Source organism: Felis catus, chromosome A1 (genome assembly GCF_018350175.1).
Source record: "Felis catus isolate Fca126 chromosome A1, F.catus_Fca126_mat1.0, whole genome shotgun sequence".
Lineage (NCBI taxonomy): Eukaryota > Metazoa > Chordata > Mammalia > Carnivora > Felidae > Felis > Felis catus.
This window is the reverse complement of record NC_058368.1, coordinates 212,907,471-212,927,585: the sequence shown is the minus strand read 5'-3', so window position 1 is coordinate 212,927,585 and position 20,115 is coordinate 212,907,471. Positions and strand designations below refer to the sequence as shown.

At 40.7% G+C, this 20,115-nt stretch overlaps 1 protein-coding gene across 2 annotated transcripts in view; it reads left to right on the top strand.

Annotated features, from left to right (window-relative positions):
• The window catches only part of NPR3 (natriuretic peptide receptor 3), a 78,617-nt gene extending 60,835 nt beyond the window's left edge, over positions 1-17,782 (top strand). The window contains exons 5-9 of one of the 2 annotated variants that reach the window (XM_006928064.5): positions 1,832-1,967; positions 7,647-7,741; positions 9,113-9,248; positions 11,142-11,229; positions 12,265-17,782. In XM_006928064.5, the coding sequence (XP_006928126.1) occupies positions 1,832-1,967; positions 7,647-7,741; positions 9,113-9,248; positions 11,142-11,229; positions 12,265-12,376 (567 nt within the window). In that variant the 3' untranslated portion in view covers positions 12,377-17,782. The remainder of the gene's footprint in view (positions 1-1,831; positions 1,968-7,646; positions 7,742-9,112; positions 9,249-11,141; positions 11,230-12,264) is intronic. The other variant, XM_003981473.6, reaches the window with a different exon arrangement.
• Positions 17,783-20,115: the final 2,333 nt, after the last annotated feature.

The following is a 20,115-nucleotide window of genomic DNA, read 5'->3' as shown; positions in this document are numbered from 1 at the left end:
GATTAGACTTTGGGCCCTGCAACTAATTCTGAGCTTTTCTGCGATCAGACACCTCTCTTCTCCCAGATGGTCTGTGGAACTGACCAGTGCGGGCTGCACACCTTATGCTTGGGCAGAATTAAGGATGTGACATTCTGGAAGTAAGAACACTGCTTGGCATGTTAAAGCATGAACAAGGAGTCTTAGTTTCCATTAAGTGTAAAATGGGTCCATAAGATATGTTATACCTTAAGTAGAATGCTTATTTTCTGAATACTGCTGTTAGGAATTAAAGGCTAAGCAGGATCCCTAGGTTTATAATTCTCTATATGTAGACAATAACAACAATAAAACCCAACAGTGAGTGCCAACTCTGTTAGGCACTGTTGGAAGTCTTTTACATCTATTAGTTCATTTAAACCTAAGAGCAACCCCACGAGATAAGTACTACTATTTTCCTCATTTTCCAGATAGGGAAAACTGAGGCCCAGAGTTGTGGAGAAACACATCCAGGAAGTGGCAGCTCTGGGTAGTGAGCCCAGGCTCTAGCCATTATTCTAAACAGCCTCTCAGCACTGGACTTTGGCAAATGCAAAACATTTGCTTCTATGACAAAAAACAGGACTCACCATCCTTAAGGATGAGATGAGGCCAAGTAGCACTGGACATTGAGCTGTGTTTTCTATGGATGTTTGTGTATTTGAACTAGGTGATGCAGGTCAGTTGTGGCTCTCTTCCTATGGGAACCTTTTCTAGGAATGAGGCATAGAATGCCTCCTCACAAAGACTTATGGTGGTCATCTGTGGAATGCCGAATTCATTCTGCTCCACGGCATTCCATTCTTGACAATTTCTCCTGAAATAAAAAGACTTGCTTTTGTGCGTGTGGTGTTTTTTTTTTTTTTTTTGTACTTTTATACAGAATTTGTAAGCTACTAAATTTCAAGATTGTATTTTCTCATTTCATGTTCAATGGGTTTAAATATGGTATCTGAACTTTCAAATGATGCTTATTGAATGAAACAATGCTCAAAGAAATTAAATGACTTCCCCAAATTCACATGGAGCTTAAGTTTCTTGAGGGGAAGGGCTATCTTACTTAAGCCAGGACCTGGCTGGGATAAACCAATGGCCCAGCATATTTCCATTCCTGTCCTTAGAACTTGGGGTGGGGAGGGGTAGTCCAGAGGGTGGGTAGAGATGGTCAGATCCACAGGAACCAGTACAAACACAAACTGGAAAGAGAAACTGAGATGCCATTGCTGATGGAAGAGAGGACACAGATGCCAGGCAGGTAGGAATGGCAGTGCCCACAGATGCCAGGCAGGTAGGAATAGCACTCCTCTTTGAATCCTTAACACCAGCACTAGAGTAGGCTTTCAATAGTATCCAAACATGAATGAGTGGATCCCTACTGCTCTTTTAGTCAGTTTTATATTCAGAGCATGGAGAGATCATGGTGACTGATGGAGATGAAAACCTAAAGGGGGAGGTTGGACTTAGGTTGGCTTGAGGTAGAGAGTAGACACGAGGAAGAAAGAAGGCACCCGTATAGAGGGAACTATGGGCAAGTGTGATGCACCTGGAATACTTAACCTCGTCAACAGGTACAATTTCCTTGACTTGTGTAATATCTTGTCTGCTCTCCAAATTCCTAAACCTGGGAAGGATTTTCCTCACTAAGCCAGTACCAGGAAAATCATGGCATGATTCTTGTTGGCTACACTTTGCCCATCTCTGCCATTGCTTGTGAACCTTGAGTCTAACTTGTTAACCATTTGATTTGCTTACATTATTCATGAACGTTGAGTCATTGGTGTTTGGGCTCACCCAACTGGGGTTTCCTTTTCAGGTTAACATGTTTGTTGAAGGATTCCACGATGCCATCCTCCTCTATGTTCTGGCTTTACATGAAGTACTCAGAGCTGGTTATAGCAAGAAGGATGGAGGGAAAATTATCCAACAGACTTGGAACAGAACATTTGAAGGTGAGGATTTAGTCTATAAGATGATAACACTCTGTAGATGATCAAGCTGCTTCTTCCCTGGTTCTGTTTTTCTTTCTTACACCTATGGGACTTTGTCAGTTTCCTGTTTTCCTCAGCTGTAAAATAAGGATAATATGTCGAGTTCAAACTACCTCACAGGCTTGTTGTGAAAGTTAAATGAGATAAAGCTTGTGAAAGTGCTTTGAAAGAATCCCACTGAAACAGGAAGTACCTTGTCTCCTTTTGATTGTTAGATAACAACTCTATGCTTCTTCAAATTAAATTTGTCACAAGCCTTATTCACAACAAATAATTAGTTTGTGAAGAGTTCTGTGATCAGTTTTAAATGAAATAATCCCAGATACACATTCATCAATTTAATCATGGATAGTTTGAGATTATAAGCAAGTCTAATCAAGCCCTCTGTTTTTATTTTATTTCTAAAATGGTGAATATCAGCTGTGGCTTTCTTTAGAACAGAGAAGTATATGAACCACAGCAAAAAAATGGCCCATAATCTCATCACTCAAGCAACCTCTGTTGACATTTAAAAATTGTACAAGAATGAGACTATTCTTGGCTGGAAAATTTAAACAGTACAAAAATGTACAAAATGAAAAGTGAAAGTTTTCCTTCCCACCCTAGTCTCCTCTCCCTAATGTAACCACTATTAACAATTTCCTATGATTTAGTCTAAAAATATTTTGTGCCTTCTGCCAGCACATATGCATTTATATATCTTATCAAAAAAATGTATACAAAAGGAACCATACAATGAATGTCACTCTTCCATCTCATCTTTTTTTAAAACTTATATGTCAAGTAAAAAATTTTTCCATATGAGCACTCATAGATTCAGCACAGTTTAAAATGATGGTTCTATATTTTTCTACTATATGGTTGTACAAGGATTTCTTTAATCAGTTTCCTATTGACGGATACTTCAGTTGTTTACAGTTTTTGCTGTTATGCAAAATGCTATCTCAAGTATCTTACACATCTTGATGAATTTTTGTGAGTACATCCAATGTACTCAATATTTCTAGTCATGAGATATCTGGGTCCAAAAGTATGTTAGTGCCTTTTAAGGTGCATTAAATATTGCCAAATATCTTCCCCAAAGGTCTCCTGGTCTGAATTCATGCTAATAGTGTATAGAATTCTGGTTTCTTTTCACTTCACTGATAGTCTCAAAGAAGATTAACATGGGACTCAATGAGAATGACCCAGCTGCTGGAGCCTTGCAGATGTCAATTTTATATTCTTGCATCCATTCATTCATCAAATATTCTTGAGCACCTGCTATATGCTAGGCACTGTTCAAAGTGTTGAGGATTCAGCAGTGAGCTAAAGACCCTCCCTGCAATCAGTTGAGCTTTCCAGGTAGTGGAGGGAACTGGTGATAAACAAACAAATACACCATTTCAGGGGCAATAAAATAAAGCAGGGTAGGGAGATAGACAGTGACAGGAGGGGGTGGTGGGAGGACTGCTAATTTAAAGAGTGGCTGGGAAAGGTCTCTGGTACGTTGAAGTTGAGTAGAGACCTGAGTAAAGTGAAAGAAATTATGTAGATGTTTAGGAGGGAACATTCCAGACAGAGCAGCGAACACAGAGACCTTGAGTGTATCTGGCGAGAGAGTGCTGAGTGGCCCCCCTGAAGAGCAAAGAGGCCTGTTGGGCTCAAGCACAGCACGTGAAGGGCAGTGTGATAGGAGCCACAGTCAGAGAGGGAGTGGGGGACAAATCACATGCATCTGGAAGCTGTGCTGGTGACTTTAGTTTCCACCCAGAGTGAGATAGAAAGCCACCAGAAAGTTTTGAGGGACATGATCTTTCTGAAGTCTTTAAAAGGAGTCCTTATGGGGACTATGTGGAAAATAAAGTATAGTATACTGATGGGTATCATTTAAAAACCACTGATATGGAGTACAGATTGCTGGACCAGGAGTTCAGGGAACCTGCATCCTAGCCACTGTCACAGTATTTTGGGCTTCTCTGTTATCACCTGTATGAAGGAGTTGGACTAGCTGATGACTGACAAGAGCCCTTTCAGTCCTACATCGCACTAACTCTTCCTGTGAGCCCTTTCATGCACTGGGCTATGCTTACATCTATTTGCAATTCAATTAATGAAATTTTTCAGTGATGGGAACAAGTACTGCCAAGTCTAGATTTGGAGCGCGCACGGTCACACACACACACACACACACACACACATATTCATTTGGGACTTCAATGCACTCCATTGCCTCATCCTGCCCTCGTTTATTAGGAATGGTAGGACAGTGCTGAGAGGTCAAGTTCCAGTTGTCTGGGCAGCAAATATGATGACAATTGGCTTTAGTTTCTCTGTGGTGGTTTTAGTGAATGTCACGTCTTACTTGACACTAGAGTAGCATCTACGTTACGTTTAGACAGATTGTAGGACATGACAAACAAATAAGCCTCCAGGATTGTCTTGCTCAACTTGTGACTGCTTCAGTTGAGGAGCTGGAATCCAATCAGATAATTCAGGGGGCATGTTAGGACAGAGTCAGATTTCCCAGAAGTTGTGCCCAATACACTGAGAAACTAGTGTGTGTGTGGACACAACCTTGGTAGGCCACATCCCATTTTTAGCTGTTCCTTACTACATGGTGTGGTCATTTGTTCTTGGTCTTCTGAAGGAGGTTGTTAAGGGAAGGGCAGGTGCCCACAAGGGTTGGAATTCAGCATTGTATAGAGGGCATGGACTAAATTTTCCCATAGGTCATCCTGATGCTTCCATTCTAGGGCCAGGTCTACACAGACAATATGAAATGAGCCCTAAAACAATCAACTATATAGTCGAGTCTAAACTTAGACTCTTATTTGTCCAGATATAAAGATAATTGAAGCCAATGTAAGTTTTGGGCTTGAATTATTTGGAAAACCCATTTTATTTGCTAAACAATGATCAGTCTGAGGGTAGCTCCCAAAAGAACTCTGAGAAATGGTCATTCTGTAAGTGACCATTAAATTGTTAAGGGAAAAATACTCTGGATGTTATTTGACAAATTTGGATTTTATTACTGTGAAACCAATGACCGTCTTTCAAGGCTCTCAATAAATGGCCTGGGAAGAAGCTGAATTTCCTCTCTGTGGGAGAGGTCAGAGTGACAAGGTAAATAGGACTGTGGCTCAAACCTTGAAGTCCACTACACGCCAATGGAAATGAGGGTGGAAAGTCTCATTACTTATGTACAGGAAAATTCTGCTGTCACCTTGACAATCTCACCTTATACACAATACTCTCAGGTGAAGTCTCACTTGCTAATTGGCCACCCTGAGGGTTCTCACCCCATTTCTTGGCAGAATTGTAATAGCTTAAAGTGTAATGAGGTCTTGGATTACTAGGGCCACCTTGTCTTATAAAATACTCTACAAAACCCTTAGCAGAACACATCTTTCTTTATAAACACCTCTGAACAGGATAACAAATGGTTTTGGATAGACAATATGTTTGGAGATAAATATGATGTTTTCAAAAGATTTTAAAAAATGTTTATTTACATTTGAGAGAGAGAGAGAGACTGAGCACGAGCAGGAGAGGGGCAGAGAGAGAGGGAGACACAGAATCTGAAGCAGGCTCCAGGCTCCAAGCTGTCAGCACAGAGCCTGATTTCGGGCTTGAGCCCATGAACTGCGGGATCATGACCGAGCCGAAGTCGGATGCTTGAGTGAGTGAGCCACCCAGGTGCCCCAAGATAAATATGATGTTTAAAAATGACATATGTGACTTAAACGTTGTATAGGCTGTCAAGAATAAACAAGTTTAAGATAGGTGTATCCTCTGTAACCGGCATATATTAGAAAGACAAAAAAATCAAGATGAATGGTAGCTCCATTCTGTTTGCGGCAAAGTAGACCGAAGTCTGGAAAAATCAGTGGGCCCTCAAACCATAACCAAAAGGACAGTAAACCCAAATACTTGCCCTCTCCAAACCACACTAGAGGATGGAACTTTCCCTTGGGATCCCTTTTCCCAGACATTCATTTTACTTCCAGAGAGAATCAAATCAATAGAAACACTAAGAATTACACTGAACTTTAACACAGTTTAAAATGAAAGAAAACAAATTGCCTTAGTTAATTAGAATGTGGCTGACCTATGCATTCTCTTGCTTAGTTAATGAAAATTACAGTATAGACATTTAATATCAACTAATGATACATATTCTCTTTTACTGATTAGCTGTCTAAGCCACTGTTGCTAGCCAAAGCAAATTGAAATCCTTTGTGTGGGCACTCAGGCTTTCCATGCTCTGGCCATCCTATGCCAGCCTTACGTCTCACTGCTTCCTTCCACACGCATGGGCCACCTACCCCAGAACGTCATGGTCCCTCTGGTTCCTTTCAGCTTCCATGACTTTGTAAATATGAACAAGGCTGGCCTTTCTGCTTAGAATACTGCTACTTCCTGATGGCTGCTTGTCTAAATTATGGATTTTACTAGTATTCCTGTGAAAGATCTGCTCTTTTACTGAATCCTCCTTGAGTCTCCAACTGGATGTGCCAGCTCCTTTTCTGAGTGGTGTGGGCATGGTCAGATGCCCTCTCCCAGATTCCGGGCACAGTAGTGGTGGTATTCCAGGCACACTAACAGTAGAAGAAAACAACTAACTTCTTTTATACTTGTGGTGGAAGTGTTTTACCTGTTGTAGCTCATTTAATTTTCTCAACAGTCTCTTGGCTGAGAAGTACTAGTATACCTCTTTTACAGTCCTGAAGGTGGAGACCCAGAGGGCTAAGTCCTTGCCCAGGGTCACAGAGCTAGTAAATGTGAAAGCTAGGATTAAAATACATGCAGTCAGATTCCAGTGCGAACAAGTGAAATCCTTAGTCCAGGCTGCCCCTGTCTTGAGTGGGGAATGTGTCCAGTTCGGCACCTAGTAACGACCCAGAACTCATGTGGATAAACAACGAGTGACTTCATGTATCTATATGAGATGACAGATGTCAACTAAACTTACTGTAGTGATCATTTCACAATATACCCAAGTCAGACCTTTATGCTGGATGCTTGAAACTCATACAGTGAGGTATGTCAATTATAGCTCAATAAAACTGGGAAAACACCCCCAAAACAAAACACAATAAAAATGAATTAATGAGCACAAGTAGGGTGAAGACTAGCTCTTCTTTAGCTCTTGGCTCCCATGGCCCTCTGCTCTCCTGTACATTGAGTGTGCCTATAGTGATGCACATTCACTGAGTCCTGGGCCTGGAATGACTTCTATAATGTTTGGCCAGTGATAACACGAACTCATAACAGGTCTAGGAGTGCACCACACCTCCAGCCTCTCTCTCTTTGCAGTTTTTGTTTGTTTTTAATTCATACAAGACTCTGGGATAAGCATGCTGCTTTCAGGATTAGCCTTAATCTTTTTTTTTTTTTTCTAAACATATTCCCCAAAGAGGGTCATTTATTTCTTTTTCTTTTCATTTTTAAATGGAGAAATGTTAAGAATTTAGGAATGCAGACACAGATGAAATTACAATGTCTTTCCAAATGCCAACAAAAATGCTCAGAGTCTGATGAGCTTCCCTGTGGCATGAGTTTGTTTAAAAAATCCTGTCAATTCATTTTCTTGTTTTTGTTGGCAGACAGAGGCCTTTGAAGTCACTAACTTGGAGTTCTTCCCGTCTCATCCTCTAGGTATTGCCGGGCAGGTGTCCATAGATGCCAATGGAGACCGGTACGGGGACTTCTCTGTGATTGCAATGACAGACCCAGAGGCGGGCACCCAGGAGGTGAGCGAATGAGACTCTGCCTCGGCTGCTCCTTCTGCTTGTTGAGGTTCCAAGGAATGCATTTGTTCTGGTGTCCAAATAGCTGTCCCCAGAGCAGCCTCCAAATAAAAATGAGCTGGAAATCTAGGAGTTTCCAAGTAGAGAGGGCTCCCTTCTGGTTGAGGGGATCCTGGAAGATTTCAAGAAACGGTTCCATGTTTATCCTGAGTGGGGAAATCCTGTTTCCAGTGGCCAAATGTGCTTCTTTGATGGCTCTCATCCAGGGTTGATGTTTCCATAGCACTTGATGTGACCCTGGCCTAAAGGGCTTGCTGCTTTTCTCTTAGTACACATATATGTGGCCTTTGTGGGAGGAGCAGAGCCAGCTGGACCTGACACTTGCTGCATGTACTGAATGATTTTTCACCCTTGGAGTGGCCTGAGTCTCATGTGCATTCTAGTCTCTCCCTCTGTAAAGGGAGGATAGTAATAGTCTATTATGGGCTCGCTGTGAGGTTAAAGTACTTGGGACATGCTCCGTACATGCCAGTGATTGTTGTATTTTCGTGATTATCTAGAATTCTTTTTACTATGACATGAGCTAGCCTGGGAGAGCTTGCTGGCCCTCCTTCAGAAGACAGAGGGGGAGATGTCACAGGCCACTCAGGAGCAGTGTGCTGGTGCCCAGGAAAAAAAGAGAAACAGATCCTGAGAACCTGGGTGGGAAGGTACTGCTAGATCAGGGCCCAGGTAGCTGATGGAACATCTGTTTGAACCAGGAACCGTGGGTGAACCTTGAAGTGAGCATCAAAGAAAACTGAACCAAGTGAAAAAAAAGTTGTCTGGAAATGGGGTGCAAATGGGATAAATTCAGCAGAGAGGAGAATGTAACTCTCGAAATCAGGGAATAATCTTCCAAACAGAGGAGGGTGAAACAGGATGTTCCTAAAAGATACTTTTGACCCTTTATGTGCCCAGCTAATTGAGTGGTATGAGGCCATGTACCTGGACTGGCTTAATCTGGGTATGAGATGCCTGACTCTCTCCCACATCCCTAAAAGTAACTGGGGCCTTACAAAGGGCTGCCTGTGTGTGGGCTGCTCTGTGGCAGACGGCAGATGGGTCAAGCAGCACCTCCTCGGATGAGTGAGGGAAGAGCCATGAGTTCCAAGATTATTGTTTTCTGTGTAACCACTTTCCTGCCATGGGGAGCCACAGTTCTCCCTCAATTATGCCTCCTTTGAAAGCACCATCAGTGACCACAAATCCTGACTTACAAAGTCCTCAAAAACACATCACTATAGTCAGTGTCACAGGGGAGCCCACCCTATGCCTCCTTTGGAAACAGATAACTTCGACCTTTCAGTTTGCATGTTTTCTGCTTTTACGTAGGTTATCGGTGATTACTTTGGAAAAGAAGGTCGTTTTGAAATGCGGCCGAATGTCAAATATCCTTGGGGACCTTTAAAACTGAGAATAGACGAAACCAGAATCGTGGAGCACACAAACAGCTCTCCTTGCAAATCATGTAAGTTTAGAGACTTAACTTGTGCTGTGTTTCACCATCTTTAATGTCAGTGTTATGCAAGTTTAAAAGACAGATGTTCTCTAGGAGCTCATGTTCTGAACGTTCAGCTTTCTTTTTCCGATGTGGTAAAACCCAGGGGAACAGTTCACGAACTGGCACCCCACCTTCACCAGAGGTTTCTAGGTTTTTCTTCTCTTTCATCTTTTCCCAAAATGCTAGATGACTTCTCCCTATTACTCCATCTCTTACTATGTATCATCTCTTAGCATCTGGCCTTGCTAGTTGGGGAAAATAAAAAGATCAAATAGTAAATGTGTAGCAAGTCTCAGTCTGATCTTCAGAGTTTGTTGGTACCTTCCTACCCCTCAGACTTAAACACTCCCAAATTTGCAAATTAGCAAATACGTGTAAAATATATTATTCATGAGAAGCCTTGTCATAAATATAGAAGCAAGTGGACATTCTTTTATTTTTAATTAAAAATTTTTAGTGTTTATTTATTTTTGAGAGAGAGAGAGAGAGCACGAGTGGGTGAAGGGCAGAGAGAGGAGACACAGAGCACAGAGCCTGATGTGGAGCTTGAACCCATGAATCATGAGATCATGACCTGAACCAAAGTCAGATGCTTAACTGACTGAGCCACCCAGGTGCCCCAGCAAATGGACATTCTTTTTTTTTTTTTAATTTTTTAACATTTATTCATTTTTTGAGAGACAGAGAGCACAAGCAGGGGAGGGGCAGAGAGAGGGGGAGACACAGAATCCAAAGCAGGCTCCCGGCTCTGAGCTGTCAGCACAGAGCCCGATGCAGGGCTTAAACTCATGAAATGCGAGATCATGACCTGAGCTGAAGTCGGACACTTAATGGACTGAGCCACCCAGGCGCCCCACAAGTGGACATTCTTATAAGGAGCTTACAAATAGGAGACTGTTGGAAATCATTGCTTTAGAGAGACCCTTTGATAAGCTAGTGAGGGAGAACCAAGTGAATATTGATCTTTCAGGCCAGTTGGTCACTTTAGGCTAATGTATTTATGCTTATTATTTTGGGTCCAGCCTTCAAACCATGTTATTTATGTATATGCAATAATTATGGGGAGGAGTAGGGCAGAAGTGTGTTAAGAACATTCTCTGGAGTTACTGGACATGGGTTTGAAATCCCACCCTTGTCACTTACTGGTTTTGTGACCCTAGGAATATTCCTTTACCTCTTTAAACCTCAGTGTTCCCATATGTAAAATGAAAAAAATGCACCCAACTCTTAGAGCTGTTCTGAGGATTAAATGAGATAATGCATTAAAGGCTGACACTATACTGTTTATATAAAGCTAGCTTTTTGTCATGTTTATATAATAACTGGGACACTACTGAATTTGATTGTTTCAAGTTGTTATTCCCATCTTTGCAAAGCTATATAGGACATTTTGACATGAAACTCTGGCTCTGGTGAGAGAACATCTAAAAACAGAATATTAACCCAGTGCATTTTTCACCAAATCTTCTAGCACTTTGAAGTGTCATCATCCATCTGTGAAAGTAAGATGTGCTGGGTCAGTCCCATGGTCTGTCCAGTTGTCTTCTCTGACTATGAACTCAGTGTGGATGTGTCTAAAACTTCAGTCCTTGTTCTCCTCAGATACTTTTGGAACCTGCTTTTTCTCATTGTTCTCACTCTCTTCGAGTGGTATGTTCGTCCATCTGGTCCTTTCTTAAATGCTTCTGAAGCTTTGCGCTTAGCAAACAAATGAAGGTGCAGGATCCCCTAGAAAATCTTTCTTAAAAAAAGGGAAAATTTGCCTCAAGTGGGAAATTGAGATACACCTTCCAGTGAATGAAACTTGAGACATTTCTGTTTCTCAAAATGAACTCTGATTATCTATGTTTATTTTTTAAGCAGGTGGTCTAGAAGAATCGGCAGTGACAGGAATTGTTGTGGGGGCCTTACTAGGAGCTGGTTTGTTAATGGCCTTCTACTTTTTCAGGTGAGAACTGTTTTTATCAAGTTTTAAAATTCACTCTCCTTTATTGCCCTTGTCACTTGCCTTTGCACAGTCCTCCCTATGACTTGTCTATATCTTGCTCTTACCCCCAAAGCATGGTGGTTAAAAGAACTAAGCTGTTGTTCTGTGATGGTCTTTGTGACCCTGGTGGTTTGGTGGCCAGTGGGTTAGCATACTGGGTAGCGGGTCAGGCTTTCTGTTGCATTCCCCCTGTCAGCCACAGCCACTGCTATCCTTTGATCACAAATATTCTGGCACAAATTCCTACTACCCACCAAATGTGTAAGTAGAGAGGGAATGTAGACAAAGGAGAAACAACTTACCTATTCTTAAGCTTCCTCCAATTCAGAAATAGGTGTCTGAGTTCACCTTCTGAAGAGGAGGAGGTGGCCTTTAATCTACACTCTCGGGCTGGTGTGTGCTCAGTTTGGAGAATCCATGTGCTCAATTATCACTGTGGTTAAGTCCCAAAGCTTGTAAACTTGTAATATTTATGTGTGTTCAAGATACTGATAGTCCCAAATGATGAGGGCGATTCATTCCTTTGTAATCTTTGGTGATTGAGTTTGTGGCTTATTCTCATGTCATTAGACCAAGATTTCTTCATTTCTGTATGGAAATTTAACTCCGGGTGTATGTGATTCTTTGTGGGAACAATTGTATTCCTGTTCCTTTGGTCACAGTATACTTAGTCTGATCTTTATCTAGGGCACATCCTGGGAGTTAGGGAGAGCTTCTGTGGCAGAACAGACAAGACTTAACCCACAAGGCACCCAGGGAAAAAGGGGGAGGTTTGTTCTATGGCATTTCAGAAAGCATGCCAATTTTCCTCCTTGAAGAAGTGCATAATGCCTTGGGGCACACAGCTTTAATCTCTGACCAGGGTTTCATATTCTGTCACTTCTCATTTATCAGCCCAAACCCAGATGTCCCTTGAGGGCATTCTTTGTAAGAGAAACCATAGTATTTTGTAGCCAACTGAGGTTTTATTACTGCATTCACTTTCCCTTTACCCAGGAAGAAATACAGAATAACCATTGAGAGGAGAAGCCAGCAAGAAGAAAGTAATGTTGGAAAACATCGAGAGTTACGGGAAGATTCCATCAGATCCCATTTTTCAGTGGCTTAAAAGAAAGCCTTTTCTTTTGCCCTGAGATTCTTTAAGGAGATAGATGGGATGAAAGACATCAACGGAACAGAAGGGGCGCTCTTGAAGAACTCATTCTTTTAAGCAGTTAGTCATTTTGTTGTATAATTTCTTTAGAAGCTCAGGAACTATTATTAATCACCATATGCCTCCTGGCCTTTCATCTCATGACAAGCAAATATGAGAATATAACATCACTCTGTTTAAATAGTCATACTGTTTCAGGGCCTATGATTAGATTTATGTTTTGAAAATGCGATGTCTCCATATCTTGATGGCTTTTGGGGACATTTCACATAAGGCTACAACGTGTGGTTTTCTTAAATGAAATGTTTTATAGCTAGAATAAAATCATTTTTAAAGTAGAATATTCTTGGAAAGAATTTAACATCCAAAAAGAAGAAAATGTAATGAAAAATCTCAAAGTTGGAAATACAGCATTCCTTTTTCTAGTGCTGCTGGATGGATTTGAGGTTGAGGAATGCTCTGTCCAATGTATATATTCAGGTCCTGATGTCATATCTTGAAAAAGGATTTCCTGCCTGTCTCCTTCAGTGTCTCATAAAAGCTATTCTGGAAAGTTGTAACTATTAATAAGATAAGAGGATTTATATAAGAAAGGCAAATCTAAAATGTTTCATTTTTTAATGTAAAAAAACCCTATTTCACACTAACATTTTATTTTTAGGTATTTTTAATCTTATATTTTGCTATTAGAAAATGTGTCTATTTTTTCATTTTGAAGATTGAATTTCACTTATATTTTAAAAGCATGGGTAAAGTGTACCACAAAACAACGATGATGAAAGATGCTTCTCTTTTTCTCTGTTTCCCTCTTGCCCTTGGTTATAGCCAAATGCCAATTGCTGCTTTAATTACAGAGACCTAGAATTGTATTCAGATCACAGACTCTACAGGAGTATAACAATTTACCTGTTTTATTTTTTTATTATTATTATTTTTTTAATATGAAATTTATTGTCAAATTGGTTTCCATACAACAACAATTTACCTGTTTTAAATGCAAATTATTTTCAGGATGGACCTCTTCCAGTTCTGGTCAAATGATGAGTTTCAAGATAAAGGGTGGAATTTATTGGAATTAAGTATGGTTTTAGGCAGCCTTTTCCCTCAAGAACAACTTTATAAAGAGTATTAGAATTTAACAGTAAGCACAAAGATGATAAATTTAAAAAATGCACACATGACGTTTTACTAAAATTCAGTGATGTTTTGGTTAAAAGAGGGAATCTAGATAGCTTTTATATTCCTTTTTAGTTGATTCCACAAAGCTTAATAGTCATCCGCTAATAACCCGTGTAATGGTGGGTTATGGGTGTATATGTAAGGGATTTGAACAGAGTTGAATAGGTATTTGCCGAATACCTACTTTGCACCCAATACTCTGCACAGAGGTTTAAACTCAGGTTGCCATTTTTGCTTATAATTTATGGAGAAAACAGTGAGAGAAGAATAGGAAGTTGCCAGATTAGTGTACCATCTTGTAATTATGTCACTAGGGGCTTTCCTCAATAACATTTTGAACATCTGGAAAATAGTTTTAAAAATTATCTTAATGACTATAAAAGACCATGTATAGAGAGGAAAATAGAGGAGTTAGAATAATTCCTTGGTAGTGATGGAGGTCGTAGTTGACACAGGTAATAGTGGAGGTGGAGAGAGTGAAAGCTGTGTGTCTTGGAAGCTGGCCTGAGGTTGCTTCCCAGGAGGAGTCTGCCTCTGTCACTCCTACTTCAACTGGCCAATGGATTATTTCAGTGAATGAGTTATTTCTGTATAAGGCATATTTTCCCTCCACGTTTAAAAAATAGGATTCAGGCAGCTGGAGAGCACATAACAGAATGAGCTATGATCAACCAAAATGACTATACTGTAGTTCTCCATAGTGGATGTGAAGGAAAAAGTGCTGACTTCAAAAAAAGATGGAAAAAGAAGGCAAGAAATGCAAGCTCCAGAAATTCCAATGTAGGAAGAGAGTTTGGGAGGTATAATCTAGAAAAGCAAAACATTTAACAGCTCAGGACTCCTTAAAGTGAAAACATAATGGAAGGTTTGCGTCTATCTTATTTTCGTGAATTGAGAGCTTATTTCTCTCTAATTTTTATTTTTCAATGATATTTTCAATGTATTTTAGAGATATTCATTTTATACCATCTCGTGTTCATAAAAAAAATTAAATTTCAAGCCTATGTGCTTATTACAGGGGAAAAATCACTCTACCTGGTTGTAGTCTTTGGGTATAAATGTTTCTAACCTTTCTGGAATTTATATAGGGGCCCATTAACTCTAACATTTTTAAAGCAAATATCTTTTATTTCTACTTCAAGTAGTAGAATAGTTCTAAACTTAATATTTTACACCCAGATAAACTGGTAGAATTGAGATTTTGAGTCTTTTAAATGTGGCGGAACAAATCTTGAGGTTTCTCGTATGTGCATGCCATTCTCTTCCAATCTTAAAGCAGTTCTGATTGCTTCTTTACATGTCTGGTTTCACTTCTTTCCTCCTTGAAATCATCCATGTGTTACCAAAACTCTGTTAAGTTTTGAAAACTCTATTACGTTGGAAAACTTTGCTAAAAGTATAGATGTTTGGCCCAAACTTACCCTGGGTTAAGACCTCTGGAAATTATAATTTGGGATTTAAGTTCCTAAGTGCTAAACAGCACCTTTGACAACTAGTCATTCATACTCCACCAGAAGCCACATATCATACAGTAAAATGAGTAAGGCTTTAGTTCTTAAATCACCCTATAAATTTTTACCCTGAAATCTAGGGTGTTCAGATTTCAAAAGGGAAACTTCATCAGTATTTTTCATCTGGACAAACAAGCTGATGTTTATATAGGTCAGAATGAGTATATACTTTCTGTATATACTTATGGTGTTGGAAATAAGTATAGGTTTTATGGTCATCATTGTCACCTTCTTAGGGATTTTTCCCCCCCTGGACTCAAAAATAAAAGCCTTCTCCAGATGATCATTTCTATCCAGAAAGAAATTTCTGTATAGAGTGCATATTTTCCCCCAGGCTGATCACAGATTCCATGAGGAAGCCCTTACAGCATTACATTTCTCCAAACTGTCAGCTTGTCCCTTTCCTGAACTACATACGTGGTTCCATAGGCTTTAAAATAGTTTGGTTATTATTATTATTATTATTTTTTACATTTCAGATGCTATATTTAGTGGAGAGAGAAGAGAAAGGCATGGAAAGATAATGCCCTTTTCTCCTCTTCTCTAAAATTCAGATTTTTACTTTACTCACAGGCTTCTAGAGTTAGCTTATTCCAGGTACCTGTGTCCCCTTTTTCCCTAATTTACCACTTTCCTTCTGGTTGGTACTGATTTTGGAAGTGTAAGATATGCCATTGGCAGGGAAATTAAAGCTATTGTATAGACCTCATACAGTGACAATTCAGAAAGTCGTTTCCGTGGCATCACCACCTTCTTGTGAGTGAGTATACTGGGCTATTTGTAGAAGTCTGTTTAGGACGCCAAGTAAAATATTATACCACCAGTATTAAGGGGGTGTTTATAAATTGAAAGGAATGCGGACCTATGTTTCTTGGGACACAAAGAACCCAGATCCTGAGTGGATACAGGATAAAGCCAAACACCAACCAAAATCAGGCCTCTTGATCTGTATTTCATGGGTTTTGTTTAGTTATGCCCTGTTGGTTAGTGCTTCATGGAGAAGCTGAAAATGGGCTGAATTTCTTCTTCACTGGAACAAACTGAAACTGTCTGAAAACATGGAATATGTTTTGGGGGCAGTGCAGAAGCATAGAAAATGAGAAGGTGCTGTTCAGAAGGATCTGTTTCCTTTTCAGTTGATCTTTAAACTACAGAATACCCAGTAGTTTAGCTCATCTTCAATAGCCAGACTCAGCAAGAAGCTTGGGACACACCCAGCAAGAAAAGTCAAGAGTTTGATCCTCCGAAAGAAACAGAAGAGGGTGGCATTGCAAGCTGCCACTGTCTTTACCACCCCTTTCTCCCCTACTCCCTCTGCCCACCCCTCCACCATCCATCATGGCTCCAAAGATGCATCGGCATCTTGCCCATGCAGGTAGAGACTTGAGTAGGACCTCTGCACTTCCTCAGAGGGAAAGAAGAGAAAACAGTGCTGCCTATAAGAATGTAGCTGGCTTTGGATCAGAACCCTATGCTGACTTGACCACACATGCTCTCGGGGCAGTTCAAGCCTGTGATGTGCGTATATTCCAACAAGCCTGGCTTTGGTTTTCAGCATGTAGATCTCACAAATGTCTCTTGCAGGCATATCCCACAGCTAGACTCTAGGATTAAAATGACTTTCAAAGGGTGCTGGATTGGAGTTTGTTCAAATTTTTCATTAACCACTAACGTTAATTCATACCAAAGGGAAAGCAATTCTAAACCAGCTGATGCTGTTAATGTTCATGTTGTAAACTACTTCAAACACGGTGAAAGGGTTTCAATGGGAGCTGAGTCTCGGAAGTAAAAATCTGTATGTTATAATAGCTCTTTGATGTATCAGGTGTGGAATGATTTCTAGGGGAAAGATTTGAACAAGCAAAATTAAGAGTTAGCAGAGATGCTGTTGCTTTGATTCACGTGTTTAAAGATCTAAATTTTATGCACAGGAATAAAGGGCCCTTCCACCAAGGGTGTAAATAATAACATAGACTACCAAATTTTGTTTGCTAGGGGAACAAAGCTGTCATACAATAACTGGGCAGAAAATGTTGAGAAAGAGGAAAATTTGGATTTCAAAACCAGATACTCTATTATTTAATGCCGACATCTGACAAAGTTCAGTGTGGTGTGTCTTACTTATAAGACAGTGATAAGGCGCTCCCAATAACATGCAGATGCTGTGAGTTTGCATACCTTTTTGCTGGGTCCTGGGACCTGAGCATTGTGTCCTGTGTGTGGTGAATGGTTGAAACCAAGAGGACATGGAACAGACACTGTGGAGGATTGCTTTTGTAGCCTTTGTCTTCTGGGCCATTTATTACTCATTGTTATCTTAAATATAGGACTACCAACCAATATAAATCTACCATGAGGATGGTAGAAAAGTAAAATAAGAGCTGCACAAGCTACATACAATTTATTATTCTAATGTAAGTAGAACTATCTGCATATAATGTGATTTAATTTATTGTTTTGTGTGGAAAATGAAAGTTAATGACTGTGGATATAACCCCTGTTTTGTATAATATATTTTTATTTCTGGTGCAGACTGGTCATTTAAAGTATCTACTTCATTTGGTGTTTGGATATAAATATGTATGTTCTTGTAAATGTTTCTATTAAGCAAGAATGCCACATGCTCACACTATAACAATGGTGTTCTCATTAAAAATACATCCCACAGAAACTTTTTCCTGCTTATAATTCAACCAACATACACTGCACATATCCATATTCTCTGGGGACTTTGTTTTCCTAGGGGGAGTTTAAGTAAAGATCAATTAGTAGATGTGATGAATTGTACTGCTTGAGTGGTACCCATGAAAGAACTCAATAATTTCTGCCCAGCAAAGGGAAGTTTATAGAAATAAAAAAAAATTACTATTATTTTACTTTTTTATATTTTATTATATATAGAAAGAGAGATAGCATGAGTTGGGGAGAGGGGCAGAGGGAGAGAGTGTCCCAAGAAGTCTCCATGCTCAGCGTGCAGCCTGACACAGGGCTTGATCCCACAACACAGGGATCATGACCCAAGCCAAAATCAAGAGTTGGATGCTCAACCAACTAAGCCACCCAGGTGCCCTAAGAAAACAATATATTATAATGAGTGGTGAACCTTGAATTGGAGGGTAAGGGAAGAACCCTTCAGAAATCCTATTACCTGCATCTCTACAGCTTGAGAACACTGCACAGCTACACAGTTGGCCTCACTGACTCCTATTGCCCAGTTTGAAGAGGTCCCAAGTCAGTTTTGTCACTAGAGAGTTCTTCAGGTTCTGGTGTACTCATTAGACTGATGAGATTTAAGCATCTCTAGTTTCCTCAAGGTTGTAAAAAGCTGCTTCATTACCTGGAAAATTACTTATGGTTTGTTTTAAGCCAGAGCACCACATAGCGATTTCCCTGGTCTTCCTGCTCCTACCACTGCCATGGAGTCCCCTGACAGAACCACGAATGCCACTCATACTGGGGGCTTGTGTTTGAGAGGATTCTGAGCCGGATGCTGATTCTGGGCTGGAGGTTGGAGTGGGGGCTGGGGGAAGGGTGTGGAAGGGCAAGCCAGAAATGAAGGGTGGGGCCAGGAAACCTCCAGGAAACACAGGCTGTCTTAGTCCACTCAGGCTGTCATACCAAAAATACCAAAGACTGGGGGTCTGAACCAACAAATTTATTACAGTTATGGAGGCTGCAAGGCCAAGATCAAGATGTCTCCCAATTTGGTTTCTGGCGAGGGCTTCTCGGCTTATAGATGGCCGTCTTCTTGCCGTATCCTCACGTGTCCTTTCCTGGGTGCATGTGTGCACAGGGAGATAGGCAGATAGAAATGTTGGGAAGCTGGAGCTAGTGTACTGAATTGACAACATGCAGAATCTGATCTGATGAATGAGGAGGCACAAGGCACCTACACAGGGTTGGCAGCTAGCTCCCTTAGCATCAGAGCTCGCACTTTGGGGAAGTAAGAACCCTGGGGTTATTTTGATTGAAGGCACAGTTTCAATACACTCACAGAGAGGAAGTAAAGTCACATTTATTACTTACCAATCCCAGAAATGGGTGTGTGTGGGGCAGGTAATGCAATGATAGAAATAGAAATAGAGAGAGAGGTAGACAAGTAGAGAGGGAGAGGGACTCTCTCATGTCTCTTCTTTTTTAAATTATTTTTTAATGTTTATTTATTTTTGAGACAGAGACAGAGTGTGAGCGAGGGAGGGGCAGAGAGAGAGGGAGACACAGAATCTGAAACAGGCTCCAGGCTCTGAGCTGTTAGCACAGAACCCAATGTGGGGCTCGAACCCACGAACCATGAGATCACAACCTGAGCCGAAGTCAGGTGCTTAACCGACCGAGCCACCCAGGCGCCTCTCTGGTGTCTCTTCTTATAAGGACACTAATCCTATTAGATCAGACCCCCACCCTTGTGACCTCATTTCCAAATAGAGCCACACTGGGGGATTTGAACTTCAACATATGAATTTTAGGGGGAATACAAATATTCAGTCCATAATGTACAGAGTATTCCTAGTGTTTTCCCATATCACCCTGGGGACCACCCTGGGGACCTGGGCCTTCTTGAATCTCCATCTTGTGTATTACCTCCTCATCCCTCTCTGAACTTCTTCATGCATACGCAACATCCCACGAATGGCCAAATATGCTTCATCACTGTGGCTAGTGGGGGCTATGTTCCCCAGAGGAGCTCTATGGAGCTCCAAACACCATTGATTTAGTACCACACTCCTTCCCTAATGCTAAATCATGGGCTTCTGGAGTTGACAGAAATAGGACTACTAATAGGAGAGGTACCAATGGCTGTGTTTTTTTTAAAGAATAGCAATTAAAAAAATCATCTATTAACACCAAACTAGAAGTAAGGAAAAGAATTCCATCTGCAGGCTTTGTGCATCCCTGAGCATTGTTAGCTGCTGAAGCTCTATCATTCCCATTTCATAGATGAGGACACTGTTGGAGCTAGGTTATAACACGGCTCCATTCTTGTGACTTGCACCCTGTGGTGAG